This window comes from Oncorhynchus mykiss, chromosome 12 (genome assembly GCF_013265735.2).
Source record: "Oncorhynchus mykiss isolate Arlee chromosome 12, USDA_OmykA_1.1, whole genome shotgun sequence".
In the NCBI taxonomy this organism is placed as follows: domain Eukaryota; kingdom Metazoa; phylum Chordata; class Actinopteri; order Salmoniformes; family Salmonidae; genus Oncorhynchus; species Oncorhynchus mykiss.
In genome coordinates this window covers 62536243-62558910 of record NC_048576.1, presented here as the reverse complement: position 1 = coordinate 62558910, position 22668 = coordinate 62536243, and the positions used below count along the sequence as shown (strand labels likewise).

Below are 22668 nucleotides of genomic sequence, written 5' to 3'. Positions count from 1 at the left end.
TTGGGCTGAAACATAATGCTTACATATTAGGTGTCAGTAAAAGTCGAACTTCCCATCACAACTGGTTAACAGGTTTGATTGACCTCTAGGCTGTCTAATAAACTTGTGACGCACAGAGTAAAGGTCCACATCAACTGTAGTTAACAATTTCAATCCTATGGAGCTTGTGTTGACAGTTGGTCGCTTAATTGACATGGCACTATTAGATACAGTAAAGGACACCCTCGGTGGTCAGAGGTAACATCCTTTATAAACCTCATGTTGAACTTCTATTGTCATGACCCTCAGCCACTAGTAGGTCTACAATTAACACTATTTATCACTGGTATGATGATCAGTAAGACAGCAAAGAACCTGAAGACTGATACATCCATTACTACAGGTCAACACTTAGAAAACAGCAACAACCTTTAGTGATATTTTTTAATTGTTTTACAAGAAGCCATGCCTCAAATACAAGTAGTGTTGTCAACAGAAACATCAAGACACCAGTTTAACACTCTCCCCTCCCTATAAATGCAACGCCAGTAGGATCTCAGAGAAGCCAGGAGTCCTGGTCTGAGGCTGGAGGCCGTAGCCTGGGGATGGAAGTGGTTTAGCTCTGGCCTCCCAGGGTGTGCTTGTCAAACAGGTACTCTGCCATCTTGTTTTTGACAGCATCCATCTTGGTGAGGTTGGTGATGTGGTCACCCAGCTTCTTAATGGCCTCCACCTGCTCATTCAGGTAATGGGTCTCCAGGAAGTCACACAGCTAAAGAGGGAAAACAGGTCAGACAAGAGAATGAATACAGACCATTGTAGATACAGTAACATACAAGAGCCTGGTGGTAATGGACTAAGGGAAGATAATGAGGTGTCTGCAGTTTATTATTTAACTAGGCAAGTCAGTTAAATACTTTACATTGGCATCCTAATGTGGAACAGTGGGTTAACTGCCTTGTTCAGGGGCGGAAAATAGGTTTTACCTTCTCAGCTCCGGGATTCAAACCAGCAACCTCTGTTACCGGCCCAAAGCTCCAACCACTAGACAACCTGCTGCACTTTTTGCATTAACGTCATAGTGTGCATCTGTAGACTATTGTGTGCATGTGAAGCAGGTCACAATCATGTCAATAATTAGCAGAGCTACAACAACCTGATCATCTCCTGAGACAGTACCTGTATTCTATGTGATACATACATGTGATGTGTGGGTTCACCATAACTTACATGGGGGTCAACCTTGTCAGAGGCAATCTTGTGCAGGTCCAGCAGGGCCTGGTTCACGTTCTTCTCCAGCTGCAGAGCACACTGCATGGCCTCCAGCCCATTAACCCACTCATCACGTTCTGGCTTCTACACAGGACAGAGTGAACACAGACGTGTTAAGGACTACTAGCAGATGTTAAGGTTAGGATAAAGTGAACAGAGTTACACCCCTTACACATTCAGTTCAGTGGTTAGAGGCAGTATGTTCAGGACTACAGGTTCTGTAGATCAACTTACTCCATGGAGGAGAGTGTACAAGTGGTAAAGACATTTATCAGTCTACAATCTAAATGTGTTTTTCGATGCTCAGGCGCTCACCTTGATGTCCTGGAGTAAAATGCGTCCACCTCGCTTGTTCTGGAAGGAGAGTAGCTTGTCCGCGTGCTCTCGCTCCTCTTCGCTGTTCTCCTTGAAGAAATGCGCGAAGCCAGGCAGAGCCACATCGTCACGGGAGAAATAGAAAGCCTGGGTGGACAAAAAAAACTGTGTGGTTAGAAGAAGAAAAAAGTCAAACGTGACAGAGCATTATGTTCTTGTTGTGGCAACTAAACTTTATGACAAAGGCATGAATCAGTCTAGTCTGTAGTCCACTTGGTAACCTGCCAATTAACCTGTCAATGAGTTGTTACGCGTTCTGTCAAAGATAGATACCCTTCACGGAGTTTCTTAGCTATTAATTATCTAGGCCAACAGAATAAAAAGAAAGTTGAAAAAGAGGCATTTAGGCCCAGGAATAATATAGGTTAAACAAAACGGTCATCTTGGTAAACTCCTTACCATTGAAGTGTAGGTGTAGGAGGCAAACATCTCCAAGTTGATCATCCGGTTGATAGCAGCTTCGCAATCGTGGTGATAGTTCTGGCGGATCTGAGACTCCATTTTGGCAGATTTTCTTTAATATCTAAAGTAACGGTACAAAAATAGGGTTTATTCGACTATTTTACTATTATAGTTCAGGTAAGTGTTATGTTATCAATCCAAAATGTTCTATAATGCGGGACGAAGGCAGAGGAGTTCCGTTCAATCACTGTTGAAGCAAGAACTTCTTCATGCGTCTTCTCAGACTTGTGAACTGGAAGGAGCCTTGTTCGCTCTATTTATTGTTCCAAACGGAATGCGTCAGTGAAATCCACCCTCACAAAGCGTAGCCAATCACCTTTAGAATTTCAGCAGGAACTGGGCGGGTCATTTAAAGACAAGCCCACTCATACACATGTCCAGAAGCAAAGATTATTTATTATATTGACAAGAGAGCCGAGTGACCACTCTAACAATGGAAATACATGAGCTCAACGAATGAAGACAGGCAAGATCAGGTGGGACCATTCTAGCCAATGATAGGGCAGGTACGCGTGTGAACAACACGCACAACTTAACATGTTTTTTTCAAAGCTTCCGGAATGTCACATGCATCCACATCTAAAGCAGTAGTATCAGCCAAAAGCAATGCTACAGTGCAGGTCTAACAACAGCGGTTATTGTTGAACAATGTGTGTGTTTGTTATATCCTTCGAATAAAATTGGAAGAATTGGAACATTCATTCTAATATTAGGCTAATTGAGAAACAGTCTTTGTCTCTATTTGATTTAGGATATATAAGGAATTGAACTTTGAGACAGGTCTGTAAACTTCTGTTTCATTCTCTAAGAGCACATGTTTCAATAGCACATGAAGCTTAATTATTGACCTTTTCCAGAATGCAGTCAAAAGAAAAACTTTAGGTTTTATCACATTTAAAAATATATAAAATTTTCAGTATGAGGTATGGGAATACAGTAGTGGACAGAGAAAGAAAGGCTGGCTTTTATAGAAATGGTATTTGATGATACACCTTTCGGTTTCAAATGACATATTGTTGTTGTCAAATGGTATGTCAATGGATTACATTAGCCTAGAAATAACTACACAAAATCAGTAGCTACATACATCTAACCATACATAGGTTATTAAGCTAAAACTGTGAAGTGGAAAACTTTTTACAGCTAATGAAAATCAAAGACAACAGTAATAAAGTACCGTCCTAACAACTTCAGTTCACATGACCTGATCTTCCACAACTGTTGACATGGTGCTTTCAGGTTGCTGGGTTATTGCTCAATACCGCCATGTAGTTGCAACATCATTGGTAATCATAAGAACTAAAATCAAATCAAATCAAATTTTATTTGTCACATACACATGGTTAGCAGATGTTAATGCGAGTGTAGCGAAATGCTTGTGCTTCTAGTTCCGACAATGCAGTAATAACCAACAAGTAATCTAACTAACAATTCCAAAACTACTGTCTTGTACACAGTGTAAGGGGATAAAGAATATGTACATAAGGATATATGAATGAGTGATGGTACAGAGCAGCATAGGCAAGATACAGTAGATGGTATCGAGTACAGTATGTACAAATGAGATGAGTATGTAAACAAAGTGGCATAGTTTAAAGTGGCTAGTGATACATGTATTACATAAGGATACAGTCGATGATATAGAGTACAGTATATACGTATGCATATGAGATGAATAATGTAGGGTAAGTAACATTATATAAGGTAGCATTGTTTAAAGTGGCTAGTGATATATTTACATCATTTCCCATCAATTCCCATTATTAAAGTGGCTGGAGTTGAGTCAGTGTCAGTGTGTTGGCAGCAGCCACTCAATGTTAGTGGTGGCTGTTTAACAGTCTGATGGCCTTGAGATAGAAGCTGTTTTTCAGTCTCTCGGTCCCAGCTTTGATGCACCTGTACTGACCTCGCCTTCTGGATGATAGCGGGGTGAACAGGCAGTGGCTCGGGTGGTTGATGTCCTTGATGATCTTTATGGCCTTCCTGTGACATCGGGTGGTGTAGGTGTCCTGGAGGGCAGGTAGTTTGCCCCCGGTGATGCGTTGTGCAGACCTCACCACCCTCTGGAGAGCCTTACGGTTGAGGGCGGAGCAGTTGCCGTACCAGGCGGTGATACAGCCCGCCAGGATGCTCTCGATTGTGCATCTGTAGAAGTTTGTGAGTGCTTTTGGTGACAAGCCAAATTTCTTCAGCCTCCTGAGGTTGAACTAGAGCTGTGTTCGAATACTCACACTAACTGCACTAACCATACTACTTGTGATGTAAGTGGGGTATATAGTATGTTTACTGGTCATAGTATGGATATAGTTAGTATGCCAGATTAGCCAAAATACGAAGTTTTCAAGCAGTGGACATTATTTCCGTGCTTTCAGGGCCCATAATGCAATTCTTCAGAAAACAGGCGTGGCCTCATAACATTTTAAGAAAATTGCAGAAAATATAGTGCCGAAGTGAGACGAGAGCGGATACAATTTCAGTGCTATAACTAATTATGACAAATTTTTAGCGATGTAATGAATTTTCAAATAAGTTACGTTACAATTTCTTTGATACGCGATCCTTACGAAACGCGTAGCATATCATTGCAGCAGTATGTACCATTATGTTAGCTAGCTACCAAACACAAATTTAGTTGGCTATTAATACATCAGGCTTAGCTAAGCGGTATAGTCATTGTGCGTTCTAAATGAACATTGTTAATTCACTCTGGCTATCGACTCCGATTTCAGAGCACTCTCATCTGAGTGTGCCAAAGCGCAGATTAATTGATACATTTTACAACTGTAACACCCGTTGAATGTAACCGGTATCAGTAAACGTCTGCAAAAAAAAGCATAATTAAATTGTTGCCAGCAACACAGTTACAGTCACCAATGCTCTGGATAACATGAAAACAGCATAACCAGCTCTGCTAGGGCGAGTAAAATGGTCAGAGTGAGGTGTTCTCTCATTTGTGTCTGGAAGTAGCTAGCAAGCTAGCCAAAGTTAGCCAGTTAGCTTGGGTGCTTAATTGCCATTGTGAGGTCAAAACGCTCGGATCAACCCTACTCCTCGGCCAGAGCGTCCAGTGTGGGCTCTGAACGCTCCAAATGCGAAACTCTTTGAATTTACAAACGGACAATCTGGCAACGCTCTGAATTTACGAACGCCCAGAGCGTACTCTGGCACTCCAGATTGAATTTACCAACACATCCGAAATCGTATGATGTCTAGCTAGTAATTTGTTAGGCTAACAAGCTAGCAAGAGGTTGCAAAGCAACAGCTTCCGGTAGACAGGCGAAGCGCTAGTAAGCTCAACTAAAGTAGGGTGACCAGACGTCCCCGGTTTTGGTGGCCTGTCCCCGTTTTTGTTGGCCTGTCCCCGGCTGGAGCTGTCCCCGGAAATGTCCCCGGTTTTAGGGAGATGTCTCCGACCTCGTAGGGTAAATTGAATACTCCTGCACTAGATTGTGTAAGGCAAAACCTGCAAAGAAAAGGAAACAGGCAAGTGCACAAAGAAAAGGCAACAGGCAAATGCACAAACAACAGAGAAAACTCAGAAATACATTTTTATTTACTATCTATTTTCTCTGGTATTTCTAGAACCACTTGCAACTGAAAATGGACATGTTAAGGATAACTGGTAGAGTACTTCCAATACCAGGTTAGTTGTAGAGTCTATTGCAGTGTTTTGATTAGGCTTACCTGTAATGTCCAGAAATGCTGGATAACAACAATCTTTGGTTATATCATATTTAGTGTAGCTACAAGCTATGGATTTTTTGCCATGGGGCAGAGATAATTTTTGCTGTTTTAGAGCTCAGATGGGACAATCAACTTTTTTCTACAAATATTTGTCTTAAATTTTTTATTTTTTAAACCAAATGTGAAGATTATATTTTGACACACCAAAGTATCAGCTATTAACACCATGTAAAGGAACAACCTATTTTTTCATTAAATGCAACTAAGTGGATATGGCCAATTTCATCAGACACCATAAAAGGCATTTCATTTGTACAATTATTGTCCAACAAGTGTTTAAAGGCCTTGATTATTTAATGCTAACATTAGATCATTCATAAATGTGTAATACACATCTCCAAACATTTTTGTTTTGTTTTATAGCCATATTAAATGCTCCAGGGCTAATTTAGCTAGCAATCTGGCATGGTTTTCTAGATTTTGAACATGAAATAACAATTATAAAGCTAACATTATCCCTTAGGTCCAGCACAGCAAATACATTAATTGTTGAAGCATATGTTGCAGAATAGTGATTACAATATTTGTTCAGAATATTGACAACAACAACAAAATCAATTTTAAGGCGGTTAGTTCCTCTGTATAGATGGGAGAACCTTCCAGAAAGACAACCATCTCTGCAGCACTCCATCAATCAAGCCTTTATGGTAGAGTGGCCAGACAGAAGCAACTTCTCAGTAAAAGGCACTTGACAGCCTTTGAGTTTTAGTTTTAGTTTTAGCCTTGGAGTTTGCCAAAAGGCACCTAAAGGACTCTCAGTTTAAGGGCACAGGGCGAGACCTAGATGCAGACACGGGAGGCAAATTTTTCTAGTCTCTGATATGTATTAGTATCCAAGGGGCAGGCAAGATATTGGTCATGGACAGGCAAAAAGATCATAACAAGGTCAGAGTCCAGGAGGTACAGAGTGGCAGGCAGGCTCGAGGTCAGTGCAGGCAGTATGGTCAGGGCAGGCGGGTTCACAGTCAGGGCAGGCAAGGGTCAAAACCGTGAGGACAAGCAAAACAGAGCTAAGAAAAAGCAGGGACACGGGTTAATTGTAAGGGAATTATATGCTTAGAGGTAATGATTAAAATATTCCACCCTGAAACCATATAATTGTATGAAATGTATTAGAATCATAAAACTATAATCTGATGATGGGTGTAATTTTAGTCCGAATTAGAACAAGGACCTTTTGCTCTTTTTTAGTATGTAAGCAGGGTGCAAGTGGGAAACAAATGATAAGAGAAGCTAACCACAGACAAGTTGTACTACTGTGTTCCTTACAGGACATTCTGTCTCCACCCGTGGAGGGGAGAAACTGTTAGGCTTGCAGAAAATTATGAAACATGTTGCAGATTAAAGAAACAATGTGTCTGTATAGTGGAAAAACACTGACTGTCTGAGCAAGGCGTAGTTTAAGATTTGAACTTGTTTGTGTGTGTGTTATAAAGACTGTGTTTGCATTTTGATTTCAGAACATTCTCTGGATAAACTGTACAGACCTTTTGCATTAGCTGAGTCTTTGCCTAATTATTATTAAACCCAGGGTCTTACAAATCTCGGGGATTGGGCAAAGCTTATTGATTGTTAGGTATTATCATTTGGGATTGAAAATTCTCCTGACAGTTAAACACACTGGTTGACTTGACAAGGCGAACTGACACAGAGAGACAGAAAACACGGGGATAAATACACCGGGGAAAATAATTGACACCTGGAGGGGGTGGAGAGAATCACAAGAACAGGTGAAACAGATCAGGGTGTGACACTTAGACCATGACAAATAAGATTCTCTGGTCTGATGAAACCAAGACTGAACTCTTTGGCCTGAATGCAAGTGTCATGTCTGGAGGAAACCTGGCACAATCCCTACGGTGAATCATGATGATGGTGGCAACATTATGCTGTGAGGATGTTTTTCAGCGGCAGGGACTGGGACACTAGTCAGGATCGAGGGAAAGCTTAACGGAGCAAAGTACAGAGAGATCCTTGATGAATGCCTGCTCCAGAGCATTCAGGACCTCAAACTGGGGTGAAGGTTCACCTTCCAACAGGACAACAACCCTAAGCACACAGCCAAGACAACGCATTAGTGGCTTCGGGACAATTATCTGAATGTCCTTGAGTGGCCAAGCCAGAGCCCAGACCCAAACCCAATCTAACATCTCTGGAGACCTGAAAATAGCTGTGCAGTGACGTTCCCCATCCAACCTGACAGAGCTTGAGAGGATCTGCAGAGATTTCGAGAAACACCCCAAATACAGCTGTGCAAAGTTTGTAGCGTCACACCCAATAAGACTTGAGGCTGTAATCACTGCCAAAGGAACAACCTGTCATGTTTCACAAACTTTGTGAATATCTGGGTATTCCCTCTTCACACAGCAGAAAGACTGAATTTAATCAGCACATACTATTTGTTTTACAGTCCTTCTTTGGTGGGCAGAATTGGCATCACCTCCTCTTGCCTGGCCCAGCTGCAGCCTCAGGTGGATCAGTACAAGATTCAGCCCCCTGAACAGCTTTCACATGCTCTGCAAAGGCTGCTGTGAGGGGGAGCCACTCCCTTCTTTGATTGTGTGGGTTACAAGTGCCTTTCCCAGCTGCTCCAGGAACACCCTCCTCTTGTTCCGCTTATCAGGCATCCAGGTAGGGTTGATCTTGTTCCGTATTACGAAGGCAATGTATGAGGACACATCAATGATGTTATGGAAAATGACCAGGGGGCAGCAGGCAGTCATCCTCTGGCTTCCTGTTCTCACGATCACTGATCTCAGCCGTTTTTTGCAGTGTGCTCAGGAGGACCACATTCTTAGAGTGGTAGTGGGGGTGAAGGCAACCTTTTATGAGAAGGCCTATCTCCCCCTTATTGCAAGGATAGCAGGTGGAGCTCAGGCTTGTTCTTTCTAATTGTGCCAACAACGGTGATCTTCCTCTTCATGAGCTGCTGCCTGAGTTCATGAGAGGTGAGGAAATTGTCACACGTGACATTGTACCTGCCCCTCAGATCATCTGTCACATCAAGCACAACCCCCATCCCCTGGTTCTTCTATGGGCCCCCACCGGTCGGCTTCCCTGTGTAGACTTGCATCTTCCAAGCATAGCTGGATTGTGCGTCACAGACCACCCATATTTTGATGCTAACCTGAAGATTACTGACTTCATGATTCAACCTTGTTTTCGTTTTTTTGATTTCCCAGTTGTCTTGAAAGCACCATAAATCCATATTATGCCAGAATTTGATGACAAAGTTTGATGACAAAATTTGCCCATGAAGGACCGCCACGTCACCTTCCTGTTCATGTGAGCACAGCACAAACAGCTGAGCACAGAAAGGCATATATGAAGTATGTAATATGTCTGTATTATGTAATATGTAATATGACAGGGAGATATGCCTACTGTAGCTAAGAAGTTAATACCAAGTGTATTTTGTGTAGTAAGCTGTTAGTAGCCCATGTCCCTTCTAGCTAATAATTGGGTCCTTTTCCCCCTCATAACTTAGCCTACTGTTCTAACTTGGTGGTGCACATGTAGCCTACAGCCTGTTTTAGAGACATGTCATCATTAAATATTGTCAGAGCTTTCATTGTCTGCTTATATGCCCCCTTTATTTATCCTATGGTTCTGACTTGGTGCACAAGGAGAATACGGTAAGAATGGCCCATGTTCTGAATTATGATGCTGTACATTTCACAAGTGTTGAATAAATAGTTATATTGATTACGTCGTCATACCTCGCACATTGATGTCTTAATCGAAATTACGGATTGCCTCTTATTACGCTTGTAGTCCGCTTATGCCATAATTTGTACTTCTCAATTGTCAGTAGAAACGACTGATATGACAAATCAGCCGTATCAAATATGTGTTTTTTTAAAGGCAGTAATTGAGGCTGAAAGAACTGTATTGCTGCCAGGTGGAGCAGTAGTGAGGTGTTGGGACTGACATTGGAACAGCTTTATGTAGGCCCTAACAGTTTGGGCACCGTTAAATTGCAATAAATGTATTGTTTAGTGTTGTGTGGTGTGGTGTAGTTGCTTTGCTGGCATGCATATACATGTTTTGCCCCACCAAGATTTACATGCTGAAATCGCCATTGATCTTATCAGATTTCTCCAATGCCAAGTCAGTGTGTCTTGTTTGCAAAACTGTCCCTGTTAGGAATCTGAGCTTGGTACTTTCAAAAGTTAGGCCTACCTTTCCACTCCAGACAGCAGGCCTCCCTTTCCACCCCAGACAGTAGGCCTACCTTTCCACCCCAGTCAGTAGGCCTACCTTTCCACCCCAGACAGTCGGCCTACCTTTCCACCCCAGACAGTAGGCCTACCTTTCCACCCCAGACAGTAGGCCTACCTTTCCACCCCAGACAGTAGGCCTACCTTTCCACCCCAGACAGTAGGTCTACCGACGTAGAAAAATGTAAGATTCAACAGATGGCTACTCTTCTTTAACAACAGAAGGTCACAAGGGTTTCCCTAATAGCTGTCTGGGTTTAAACATATTTTGTACAGAAAGTAAATAGCTTAATCAATCTAAAGGTACAGAATTAGATTACTTCCCATGCAAATGACATTGTTTGCCTCCTCCACTATAGAAGATTGTAGCTAAGACTCTGAATGTCAAAGAAACTGAACGATGATATTCCCATATGCATCGAAGTCATGTCTTTCCAGGGTATTTTCAGCTTGTTTTAAGCATAAAGCATAATTGACCAAAGTGCTGTCATAGATGACGACGAGCTCATGTAATCGGATCTGTTTTATTTTATTCAAAATCTTAAGATAACAATGGGTTGGCATTTGCATTTTGACATTTTCTTCAATAAAAGGTAGGCCTATGGCATACCCTCTCATACCCCCTCAATTCCAGTACTGGTTTTAACTTAACATCCCTTTCTCTGACATGGAGGGATGATATTTAAAGAGTGCATGGTTGGTGGAGGAATTTAACGACAAATCTATGGATATAGCAGCCTATAACCTAATTCTGTCGTCAATCAGGTAGAGCTACCTCTTGTTTCTTAAATAGGAAGAAATAGGCTCCAACACAAAGCCCTCTTGTTGTTAGTAAGTCTAATTAAATGAAGACTTATGAATTATTCATATTCCAATTTGCCAATGTTCTGCACTATCAGCTGTCCATCTCCAATTGATTGTGCCGCGACTGCTGCTTCAAGTTTCAGCACCACAATGTAAGTAACTAAAATCTGGCTAATTGTGATGTCAATAACTTGTATAAAGACATCATGGGCAAGAAACATATTGTTTTTCTTCAAATCAATTATAGTAGTAGTAAGCTATCAAAGTTGACCTCCAGTCCTCAAATGCTCTCCTTCTCAAACTGAACAGAACATAGACTATAGGCTAGTCTACGCGCAAGATGTTGACTTAATCAAAAATAATTTTCTGAGGAATTCTTTGACTCTCCTCCTGAACTGCCATTGTAGGCTTACACAGCACAGCATTGGTTAGTCAGCAAAAAAAACGGTTTTGATCAGCAAGGGCAGAGCAGGCCTCAAGGTTGGAATATCCGTTGTAGTGTGTAATGCAGTCTAGTTTTATTTACGCTATCCCAGCAGCTATCTTAGAAATATAACTTTGCTCTGTGCTTCTCTGAGGATGCACTTCGTAGCCTATAGCCTATAGGCTATGACTCATTTGATTGAGACCACACTAAATAACCTATAGTCACACCATTTCACGCCCAGCAGAGAATCAGGTGGAATCGGGCATCGATATACAGTGCCTTGCGAAAGTATTCGCCCCCCTTGAACTTTGCGACCCTTTGCCACATTTCAGGCTTCAAACATAAAGATATAAAACTGTATTTTTTTTGTGAAGAATCAACAACAAGTGGGACACAATCATGAAGTGGAACAACATTTATTGGATATTTCAAACTTTTTTAACAAATCAAAAACTGAAAAATTGGGCGTGCAAAATTATTCAGCCCCTTTACTACAGTGTGGACTGGCTCTGCCCTGGCTGTATTTCTGCATTGTCATTGTGACTCAGCATTCTGGAGTCTCAAGCAGAGACAGAAGAGGAAGCAATATGTTCTACTCCCTCAATGGTTCTGTTTAAATGGAAGTCAAGGACTAAGCAGACTGCTATCGCATTGGTGTCTATGGAGGAACCCCCCCTTAAGCAGACAGTGGTAAATGGCCTGAGTGAACTTCCTTCATTTATCCACCATCTTTAGCCTGAAGGCCATTCTTTTCCACTATCACCGTGACAATGGTGGAAGGAGACTAGGTCTCATGACTGTGGAAACAGACTTGAGCGGTGATGAGTGGGCGAAAACGTCCTGAGACCAGGAAAAAAAGGGAAGAAGTAGAGAACAGCAGTAACATACTATGTAACTTACTAAAAGCATTTTAAACAAATAGCTGTAATATGGTTGTTTCTTATGAATTTTGGAGGGAAAATACACCAACAACTTTCCTGATCATTTGGCCAATATACCCCAATCACAACTCAAGTAACAATATTTTTCCATATTACTTTAAACTGTTGGTCTAACTAACAGTTTAGAAAATCACCACCAAACCCCTTGGTTTTTCACACTCAATAGTTTCCTGTGTGTATCAAGAATGATCCACCTCATATAGGGACATCCAGCCAATTTAACACAACTGCGGGAAGCATTGGATTCAACATGGGCCAGCATCCCTGTAGAATGTTTCGACACCTTGTAGAGTCCTTGCCCCAACGAATTGAGGATGTTCTGAAGGAAAAAGGGGCATTTGCAACTCAATATTAGGAAGTTGTTCTAAATGTTTTATACACTCAGTGTACATATACAGTGTCGTACAACAGTATTCCCACCGTTCTGAATTTCTCTATTTTAGTATTTCCAGGTTCTGAGGCATCAAAGCATCCCCAAACAATCACACTACCACCACCATGCTTGACCGTTGGTATGATGTTCTTACTGTGGAATGCAGTGTTTGGTTTTCGCCAGACATAATGGGACCCATCCGTTGTATAGGAAATCATGTCCAGTCCTAATAGGCTGAAGATTCTGTTATGAATAAAAGTATTGTGTTGGTCTAACCTGGAAACAGAGAGGCTAATTACTTTGGACTTTTCAGACTAATTTTATTACTACAAAATGAATGAAAATAAAATTATGCTGACACCATCTAAAATATAATTTTACTTCTAAGAAATGAGCCCAATACCATATCAGTCCATATTATCAGGCAGGTGTGTTATTTCGCAATAAGCATGAGAACCTGTTGAATGGGGTTGCCCATCTACATTTACCCCAGTGTGCTAATCATTAGCTAGATCATGAACTCAAAACATTATCTTGTTGCTAGCAACACGGGCTATTGCTGACTTGACTGTCCCTAACTTTCCACTGGTACTCAGCCAAGGATGTATAAACACTGAATAATGTAAGCCTATCTGTTACAACAGAGTTCTGTTACTGCCTACCATGCTATGTTGTTGTCTCTTTATGTAGTGTTGTGTCTCTCATCGTGATGTGTGTTTTGTCATATATTTCTATTCACTTTAGCCCCCGTCTCTGCCGGAGACCTTTTGCCTTTTGGTAGGCCGTCATTGTAAATAAGAATTGGTTCTTAACTGGCTTGACTGGTCAAATAAAGGTTAAATAAAAATATAAATAAAATAAAATAGATTTAGCCCTCTGGGGGTGATTACCATTTTTGAACTGGTTGTTCAGATCAGTACCGTGTCCGTTGAATTCAATGCTGCCAACTGTTCCATCTTACAGAATGAAACCATAGTTAATGCTAATACTTGGCAATATCATGGTGAGATTGACCAATAGAAGCTCACTATTGCTGTATACATATACCCCCTGTAATGCCTAAACCACGCTGTTTCTAAAAACTCAGGTTTTAAAATGGTGCAGTTCACTTATTTTTAAGAGCAGAAATGAATGTAAGATTAATGGGAAGCTGGGATCTTCCTCTTAACTGTGGCCATCAAAGCTGCTTTCAAAGTGTGTTTCTCCCCTGGATGCATTAAGAATTGTTGTGAAATGACTGCACAAGGGCCTCAGGTGGTATTTGTAGGATTTGGGATGTCAATTTGTATCCTTCCATTTAGTATGATACAGTGCATTCGTAAAAAATTCAGACCCCTTGACTCTTTCCACATTTTCTTATGTTACAACCTTATTCTAAAATGGATACAACACATTTTCCCCTCATAAATCTACACCCAATACGACCTAATGACAAAGTGAAAACAGGTTTTCAGACATTTTTGCAAAAACGAGAAATACCTTATTTACATAAGTATACAGAGCCTTTGCTATGAGACTCGAAATTGAGCTCAGGTGTTTCCATTGATCATCCTTGAGATATTTCTACAAGTTGATTGGAGTCCACCTGTGGTACATTCAATAGATTGGACGTGATTTGGAAAGGCACACACACCTGTCTATATAAGGTCCCACAGTTGCCAGTGCATGTCAGAGCAAAAAAACAAGCCATGAGTTCGAAGGAATTGTTTGTGGAGCGCCGAGACAGGATTCTGTTGAGGCACAGATCTAGGGAAGTGTACCAAAAAATGTCTGCAGCATTGAAGGTCCCCAAGAACACAGTGGCCTCCATCATTCAAAAATGGAACCCTAACCCTAACTGATCAATCGGAGATGGGCCTTGGTTTGGGAGGTGACCAAGAACCCGACGATCACTCTGACAGAGCTCTAGAGTTCCTCTGTATAGATGGGGGAACCTTCCAGAAGTACAACCATCTCTGCAGCACTCCACCAATCAGGCCTTTATGGTAGAGTGGCCAGATTGAAGACACTCCTCAGTAAAAGGCACATGACAGCCCACTTGGATTTTACCAAAAGGCATCTAAAGACTCTCAGACCATGATAAATAAGATTCTCTAGTCTGATGAAACCAAGACTGAACTCTTTGCTCTATTTTTTTTTAAGTATTTTTGATTATTTATTGAATATTCGAAACATACAATATACTTGCAGTGAAGCAGCTCAATAACTATATCATACCAGTCATCCAACAGATTCCAATTCAGAGCGACACACAGAAGCATCCAGGGTCAATCTACTGACCGATCTACCACCAGGCCAAAAAACGTTAACCCGAACCCTCCAAGATCCCCCCCACATTTCCCCAATAGCTGCCCCTCAAACATTCGAGACCCCTCCCATGAACCTGATCGAATATCTCTGGAGAGACCTGAAAATAGCTGTGCAGTGACGTTCCCCATCCAACCTGACAGAGCTTGAGAGGATCTGCACAGAAGATTTAGAGACCCCAAATACAGCTGTGCAAAGCTTGTAGCGTCACACCCAATAAGACTTGAGGCTGTAATCACTGCCAAAGGAACAACCTGTCATGTGTCACAAACTTTGTGAATATCTGGGTATTCCCTCTTCACACAGCAGAAAGACTGAATTTAATCAGTGGACACCACTCGTTTTTATTACAACACACCTGTCATAATTGTTTTATTTACTAAATTAGAGGTTTATTATTATTATTACTGCTAAAGGTACTGCATAGGTATAAACATAATTTTATTTGCAAGAGATAGCACTTGTATAGCCTAAGAAAGTAGCAGAAATGTGCAGAAAGTAGTCTTGAACCTTTTTCGTCAACATAGTGATACAGTGGGGAGAATTAGTATTTGATTCACTGCCGATTTTGCAGGTTTTCCCACTTACAAAGCATGTAGAGGTCTGTAATTGTTATCATAGGTACACTTCAACTGTGAGAGACAGAATCTAAAACAAAAATCCAGAAAATCACATTGTATGATTTTTAAGTAATTTGCATTTTATTGCATGACGGAAGTATTTGATACATCAGAAAAGCAGAACTTAATATTTGGTACAGAAACCTTTGTTTGCAATTACAGAGATCATACGTGTCCTGTAGTTCTTGACCAGGTTTGCACACACTGCAGCAGGGATTTTGGCCCACTCCTCCATACATACCTTCTCCAGATCCTTCAGGTTTCAGGGCTGTCGCTGGGCAATACGGACTTTCAGCTCCCTCCAAAGATTTTCTATTGGGTTCAGGTCTGGAGACTAGCTAGGCCACTCCAGGACCTTGAGATGTTTCTTATGCAGCCACTCCTTAGTTGCCCTGGCTGTGTGTTTCGGGAAGACCCAGCCATGACCCATCTTCAATGCTCTTACTGAGGGAAGGAGGTTGTTGGACAAGAGCTTGCGATACATGGCCCCATCCATCCTCCCCTCAATACGGTGCAGTCGTCCTGTCCCCTTTATAGAAAAGCATCCCCAAGGAATGATGTTTCCACCTCCATGCTTCACGGTTGGGATGGTGTTCTTTGGGTTGTACCCATCCTTCTTCTTCCTCCAAACACAGCGAGTGGAGTTTAGACCATAAAACTCTATTTTTGTCTCATCAGACCACATGCCCTTCTCCCATTCCTCCTCTGGATCATCCAGATGGTCATTGGCAAACTTCAGACGGGCCTGGACATGCGCTGGCTTGAGCATGGGGACCTTGCGTGCGCTGCAGGATTTTAATCCATGACGGCGTAGTGTGTTACTAATGGTTTTCTTTGAGACTGTGGTCCCAGCTCTCTTCAGGTCATTGACCAGGTCCTGCCATGTAGTTCTGGGCTGATCCCTCACCTTCCTCATGATCATTGATGCCCCACGAGGTGAGATCTTGCATGGAGCCCCAGACCGATGGTGATTGACCATCATCTTGAACTTCTTCCATGTTCTAATAATTGCGCCAACAGTTGTTGCCTTCTCACCAAGCTGCTTGCCTATTGTCCTGTAGCCCATCCCAGCCTTGTACAGGTCTACAATTTTATCCCTGATGTCCATACACAGCTCTCTGGTCTTGGCCATTGTGGAGAGTTTGGAGTCTGTTTGATTGAGTGTGTGGACAGGTGTCTTTTATACAGGCAATGAGTTCAAACAGGTGCAGTTAATACAGGTAATGAGTGGAGAACAGGAGGGCTTCTTTAAAAAAACTAACAGGTCTGTGAGAGCCGGAATTGTTACTGGTTGGTAGGTGATCAAATACTTATGTCATGCAATAAAATGAAAATTAATTACTTAAAAATCATACAATGTGATTTTCTGGATTTTTGTTTTAGATTCTGTCTCTCACAGTTGAAGTGTACCTATGATAACAATTACAGACCTCTACATGCTTTGTAAGTAGGAAAACCTGCAAAATCGGCAGTGTATCAAATACTTGTTCTCCCCACTGTGTATTCTTATATACTGTACAATGATGAATTCAACTACAAAACACTAGTCTTCTCCCATTTTTAACATTTGCCCCCACCCAGAAGGTGTATTTTTTTATACCTTTATTTAACTAGGCAAGTCAGTTAAGAACAAATTCTTATTTTCAATGACGGCCTAGGAACAGTGGGTTAATTGCCTGTTCAGGGGCAGAACAACAGATTTGTACCTTGTCAGCTCGGGTGTTTGAATTTGCAACCTTCCGGTTACTAGTCCAACGCTCTAACCAACAATAAACATGAATGAAATAAGATAATGGATACAAAACAACAACGTGAAGAACATAAATCAATCAACTCTAATTAGCACATGTAGGACAGTATGCAAGTGTGTGTCACGACTCCTGCCGAAGTTGGCTCCCCCGCCTGTTCGGGCGGTGCTCGGCAGTCGTCGTCACCGCGTGAGCGTCCTCGTCTCCTGTCTGACGGGGCGAGCCCTGGAGTGGGCCAACGCAATCTGGAATGGCCAAGACTCGGCGAGGGATCACTACCCTGAGTTCACCTGCCGCTTCCAGGCTGTGCTCGATCACCCACCGGAGGGCCGAGCAGCGGGTGAAAGGCTGTTCCACCTGCTACAGGAGACGAGGAGCGCGCAGGACTTTGCCCTGGAGTTCCGGATCTTGGTCGCAGGAGCGGGGTGGAACGACAGGGCTTTGATGGACCACTTCCGTTGTAGCCTCAGGGAGGACGTCCACAAGGAGCTAGCATGTCGGGACACCACTATCTCATTGGATGACCTGATGGACATGTCCATTCGTCTGGACAACCTGCTGGCTTCCCGCGGGCGTCTGGGAACGGGCCCTGTTGATTCCACCCCCAGGCCCTCCTGCTCCCATCTCCATGGAGTTAGGTACATTTGGCCCTCCACGTCACCCGACTCCTCAAGCTTCTTTTATGTGAAGAAGAAGGAGGGAGGTCTGCGTCCGTGCATTGATTATAGAGGTCTAAATTCCATCACAGTGGGGTTTAGTTACCCACTACCTCTCGCTACGGCGGTGGAATAATTTCATGGGGCGCGTTTCTTCACAAAACTGGACCTGAGAAGTGCATATAACCTGGTGCGTATCCGGGGAGGAGATGAGTGGAAAACCGCATTTAGTACTACATCTGGCCATTATGAGTACCTCGTCATGCCATATGGGTTGAAGAATGCTCCAACCGTCTTCCAATCTTTCGTAGACGAGATCTCCGAGACCTGCACGGGCAGGGAGTGGTAGTGTACATCGATGACTGATTTATTCTGCCACACGTGCCGCTCACATGTCTCTGGTGCGTAAGGTACTTGGGCGACTGCTGGAGCATGACCTGTATGTCATGGCTGAGAAATGTGTGTTCTCCAAACTAGCCGTTTCCTTCCTGGGTTATCGCATTTCCACCTCTGGGGTGGTAATGGAGTGTGACCTTGTTACAGCCGTGCGTAATTGGTCGACTCCGCCCACGGTAAAAGAGGTGCAGCGGTTTTTAGAGTTTGTGATTTACTACCTTGGAGGTTTATCCAGGGTTTTGGTCAGGTGGCTGCTCCCATTACCTCACTGCTGAAGGGAGGATCGGCGCGCTTGTGCTGGTCAGCAGAGGCGGGCAGAGCTTTCAGTCGTCTGAAGGAGCTGTTCACCAATGTGCCAGTGTTGGCGCCCGAGGCTGGGGTCGGGGCCGTAATGTCCCAGCGCTCCGGTGCGCCACCAAAGCTCCGCCCTTGTGCCTTTTTTTCGAAGAAGCTCGGTCCGGCGGAGCAAAACTATGAAGTGGGGGACACGAAGTTGTTAGCTGTAGTCAAGGCTCTGAAGGTGTGGAGACATTGGCTTGAGGGGGCTAAGCACCCTTTTCTCATCTGGACTGACCATCGTAATCTCGAGTATATCCGGGAAGCGAGGAGACTGAATCGGCGTCAGGCTAAGTGGGCCATGTTCTTTGCCCGGTTCCGCTTCGCCATCTCGTACCGGCCAGGCTCCCAGAACACTAAAGCCGATACGCTGTCCCGCCTATATGATACCGAGGAGCGGTCCATCGAGCCAACCCCCATCATTCCACCTTCATGTCTCATGGCACCGGTGGTATGGGAGGTGGACACGGAGATAGAGAATTTCTGACAAAATAATATTATTAATGTTTACAATATATTTGTTTATTAGACATTCCCACATATAACACAATATTGAGATACTAAAAAATGTATATGCAACATTTTCTCAACTGTCACCCCCGTGCTTTTTGCTTTATAGGTATGCTCTGCTAGGCCTAAATCCAGACATAATCCACACATATGTGATTGTTATAACTGGTCTACGTTGGGGGGGAACAAACTTATGTTTTCCTGGAAGGGTGAGCTTTCATAAATGGGGTCAAAATAAATATGCTAGAAGCGATAGGAACAAGGATGTATTTCCCAGAAACTAATAGTGTATATCAATGGTAACTCACGTTATCATGGTTCAATGATAGGTGTTCCATTCTGTGGACTGACAATAAAAAATACTTTGCACAACACATACATTTAGATTATAAAAGAGTTGTAAAAACTATGTATATGTTGTTTTCTCGAGTGTACGAAAATTATTCTAATGATTGAAGTGTATGTACCTAGTATGTTGTACTAGTATATACGTTAAGGTGACTTAAAAAAACATATTTATGAGTTAGTTAATTAAGAAGCTGAATATAAAAAGTGTGGCTTCTTACATAGAAATGGGTCAGGCCTCTTGCTCAATAGCACAAAGCAGATCATTCCATCTATGTTCTTACTGGTTCTAGACTATGTTGAAATAATCTAAATGAATGCAGCGACCACTTCATTAAAAACTATAAATGCATTTGGCCGTAGACCATTTTGTTTTATAATGGGTACATGTTCAGTACACATCCCTGCATTTTATATTATAAAGTAGGCTGTCGGTCTTTGAGGTCACTTAGGTCAATTTGTTGCTCTCTATGCCATTATACATCTCATTGACCTACTGTAAACTCCCTCAGTTGTAAACATCTACAATAATCATTAGACATACGCGTCAGAGTTACCATACCCAGTGTTGTGGTTTGTACAGAGTTGGGTAAATCAGCTATTGCCCCCCCCCCCTTACATGGGTAATAATCTCCAAGCTGCTCTAAACGTTGGTGTTTTGGTGTCTCTAGGTTAATCTCTAGACTGTTGAATGAGGCCTGTTACAACTTTCTTACAAAACCTTTAAAGGGAGTTTGTGAAACCATTCAGTCATGGATGTATGTAAAACATATTTAACACGTATTGCAGGTTACAGAAGACTCCTGTTGTACTATGAATCACCACTCATCCCTGTTAGATCTTGATGTGTTGGCTCTCTATGTATGTACATGTTTATAATCCACATAGTGTGAATATTGTTTTCCATAAAGTTAATAACCCCCTAAACCAAAATATGAAATTACCTTTAGGATCTTTCTTACCCCCTATTACTTTGGGGTTCTAACCTCCCTCTTTCAAAATCGCCACTGTGACCAAATCTCTAACATTCCTGATCCTTCCCATATATTTTAACCCTAAACCTCCCACAATAACTATTGTCTATTGTTAGTCTCAGTGACCTTACTGACAATATCAACGTTTTATACAGATCGAAATACATTGTTGGATACAGTTTCCATGTCTTTCATTATGCAGACATTTGTTTATTAGATTATATTTCTCATTAAGAATACTGTTGTCAGCCACTTGGAGGCTTGGTGCATGTACAAAGAAAAAGTACCAAACTCAACCCTGGGTGGCTGTTAACTAAAATAATGGCAATGCGTGTAGTCATGTTAAGGTTTTCATTGTTTTCTTGTCAGAGTTTTATGGTTTTGCATATGACTGTGCATTATATGCTGTCGTAATAGGGTTGAGGATCAGCCTATTGGGCATTCTTGATCAATTATTGATCCAAAAAAGACACACACACCAGTTCTGGCTTAATTCCATAGCTGTTTGCATAGCTTGGTAGTGTGTTAGCCGGGTATGAGACATGATAAATAATACAATTTAAGTCAAATATAAAATAAACAGTATTATCCTAAATTGAGAGATGAATTAAAAATCACATCAACATCATAATCTTTCAGAATGTACCCGTTTTCCGTATAGAATGACATGTATACAGATTATATTACAACTTTTTGTGTTTTGTCTTAGTGGTTGTTCTTTAGTAAATAGGAAACTCAGTGTGTTAGTCCGAGAAACATTATTGAGATGGTTGGTTTATTGTTGTAAGCTTGAAATGTACACATTGAGAAGTGATATTGCAGCAACAGTTTTAAAGGGGGTAATTGTATCAAATATATATCCTTGCATGTTTGAATTAGAGCTCCTTTAAAGTGTTTTCATCGCAGCCTGGTAAACACATTCTTGTAAGTTGTCTAGGTTGACATTTCTGGTTACAGTGCCTTGCGAAAGTATTCGGCCCCCTTGAACTTTGCAACCTTTTGCCACATTTCAGGCTTCAAACATAAGGATATAAAACTGTATTTTTTTGTGAAGAATCAACAACAAGTGGGACACAATCATGAAGTGGAACCACATTTATTGGATATTTCAAACTTTTTTAACAAATCAAAAACTGAAAAATTGGGCGTGCAAAATTATTCAGCCCCTTTACTTTCAGTGCAGCAAACTCTCTCCAGAAGTTCAGTGAGGATCTCTGAATGATCCAATGTTGACCTAAATGACTAATGATGATAAATACAATCCACCTGTGTGTAATCAAGTCTCCGTATAAATGCACCTGCACTGTGATAGTCTCAGAGGTCCGTTAAAAGCGCAGAGAGCATCATGAAGAACAAGGAACACACCAGGCAGGTCCGAGATACTGTTGTGAAGAAGTTTAAAGCCGGATTTGTATACAAAAAGATTTCCCAAGCTTTAAACATCCCAAGGAGCACTGTGCAAGCGATAATATTGAAATGGAAGGAGTATCAGACCACTGCAAATCTACCAAGACCTGGCCGTCCCTCTAAACTTTCAGCTCATACAAGGAGAAGACTGATCAGAGATGCAGCCAAGAGGCCCATGATCACTCTGGATGAACTGCAGAGACCTACAGCTGAGGTGGGAGACTCTGTCCATAGGACAACAATCAGTCGTATATTGCACAAATCTGGCCTTTATGGAAGAGTGGCAAGAAGAAAGCCATTTCTTAAAGATATCCATAAAAAGTGTTGTTTAAAGTTTGCCACAAGCCACCTGGGACAGGTCAGATGAAACCAAATTTGAACTTTTTTGGCAACAATGCAAAACGTTATGTTTGGCGTAAAAGCAACACAGCTGAACACACCATCCCCACTGTCAAACATGGTGGTGGCAGCATCATGGTTTGGGCCTGCTTTTCTTCAGCAGGGACAGGGAAGATGGTTAAAATTGATGGGAAGATGGATGGAGCCAAATACAGGACCATTCTGGAAGAAAACCTGATGGAGTCTGCAAAAGACCTGAGACTGGGACGGAGATTTGTCTTCCAACAAGACAATGATCCAAAACATAAAGCAAAATCTACAATGGAATGGTTCAAAAATAAACATATTCAGGTGTTAGAATGGCCAAGTCAAAGTCCAGACCTGAATCCAATCGAGAATCTGTGGAAAGAACTGAAAACTGCTGTTCACAAAT

General features: G+C 42.0%; 1 protein-coding gene across 1 annotated transcript; it reads right to left on the bottom strand.

Moving 5' to 3' along the window:
- Positions 1–405: 405 nt before the first annotated feature.
- Positions 406–2362, bottom strand: LOC118937703 (ferritin, middle subunit). Its single transcript, XM_036938023.1, has 4 exons — positions 2026–2362; positions 1567–1713; positions 1210–1335; positions 406–751 (listed from the first exon to the last, which is right to left on the bottom strand). Exons 1-4 carry the CDS (start codon positions 2125–2127, stop codon positions 596–598), a joined length of 531 nt encoding a protein of 176 aa, XP_036793918.1. The 5' UTR covers positions 2128–2362; the 3' UTR covers positions 406–595.
- Positions 2363–22668: the final 20306 nt, after the last annotated feature.

What these genes read in the sequence shown, in the direction of transcription:
- LOC118937703 (XM_036938023.1), bottom strand. Translation starts at nt 2,127, where the DNA reads ATGGAGTCTCAGATCCGCCAGAACTATCACCACGATTGCGAAGCTGCT. An exon ending in CCTACACCTACACTTCAATG is followed by an intron (nt 1,714 to 2,025) that starts GTAAGGAGTTTA and finishes TTGTCCACCCAG; the next exon opens with GCTTTCTATTTCTCCCGTGA. An exon ending in CTGACAAGGTTGACCCCCAT is followed by an intron (nt 752 to 1,209) that starts GTAAGTTATGGT and finishes TTCCCTCTTTAG; the next exon opens with CTGTGTGACTTCCTGGAGAC.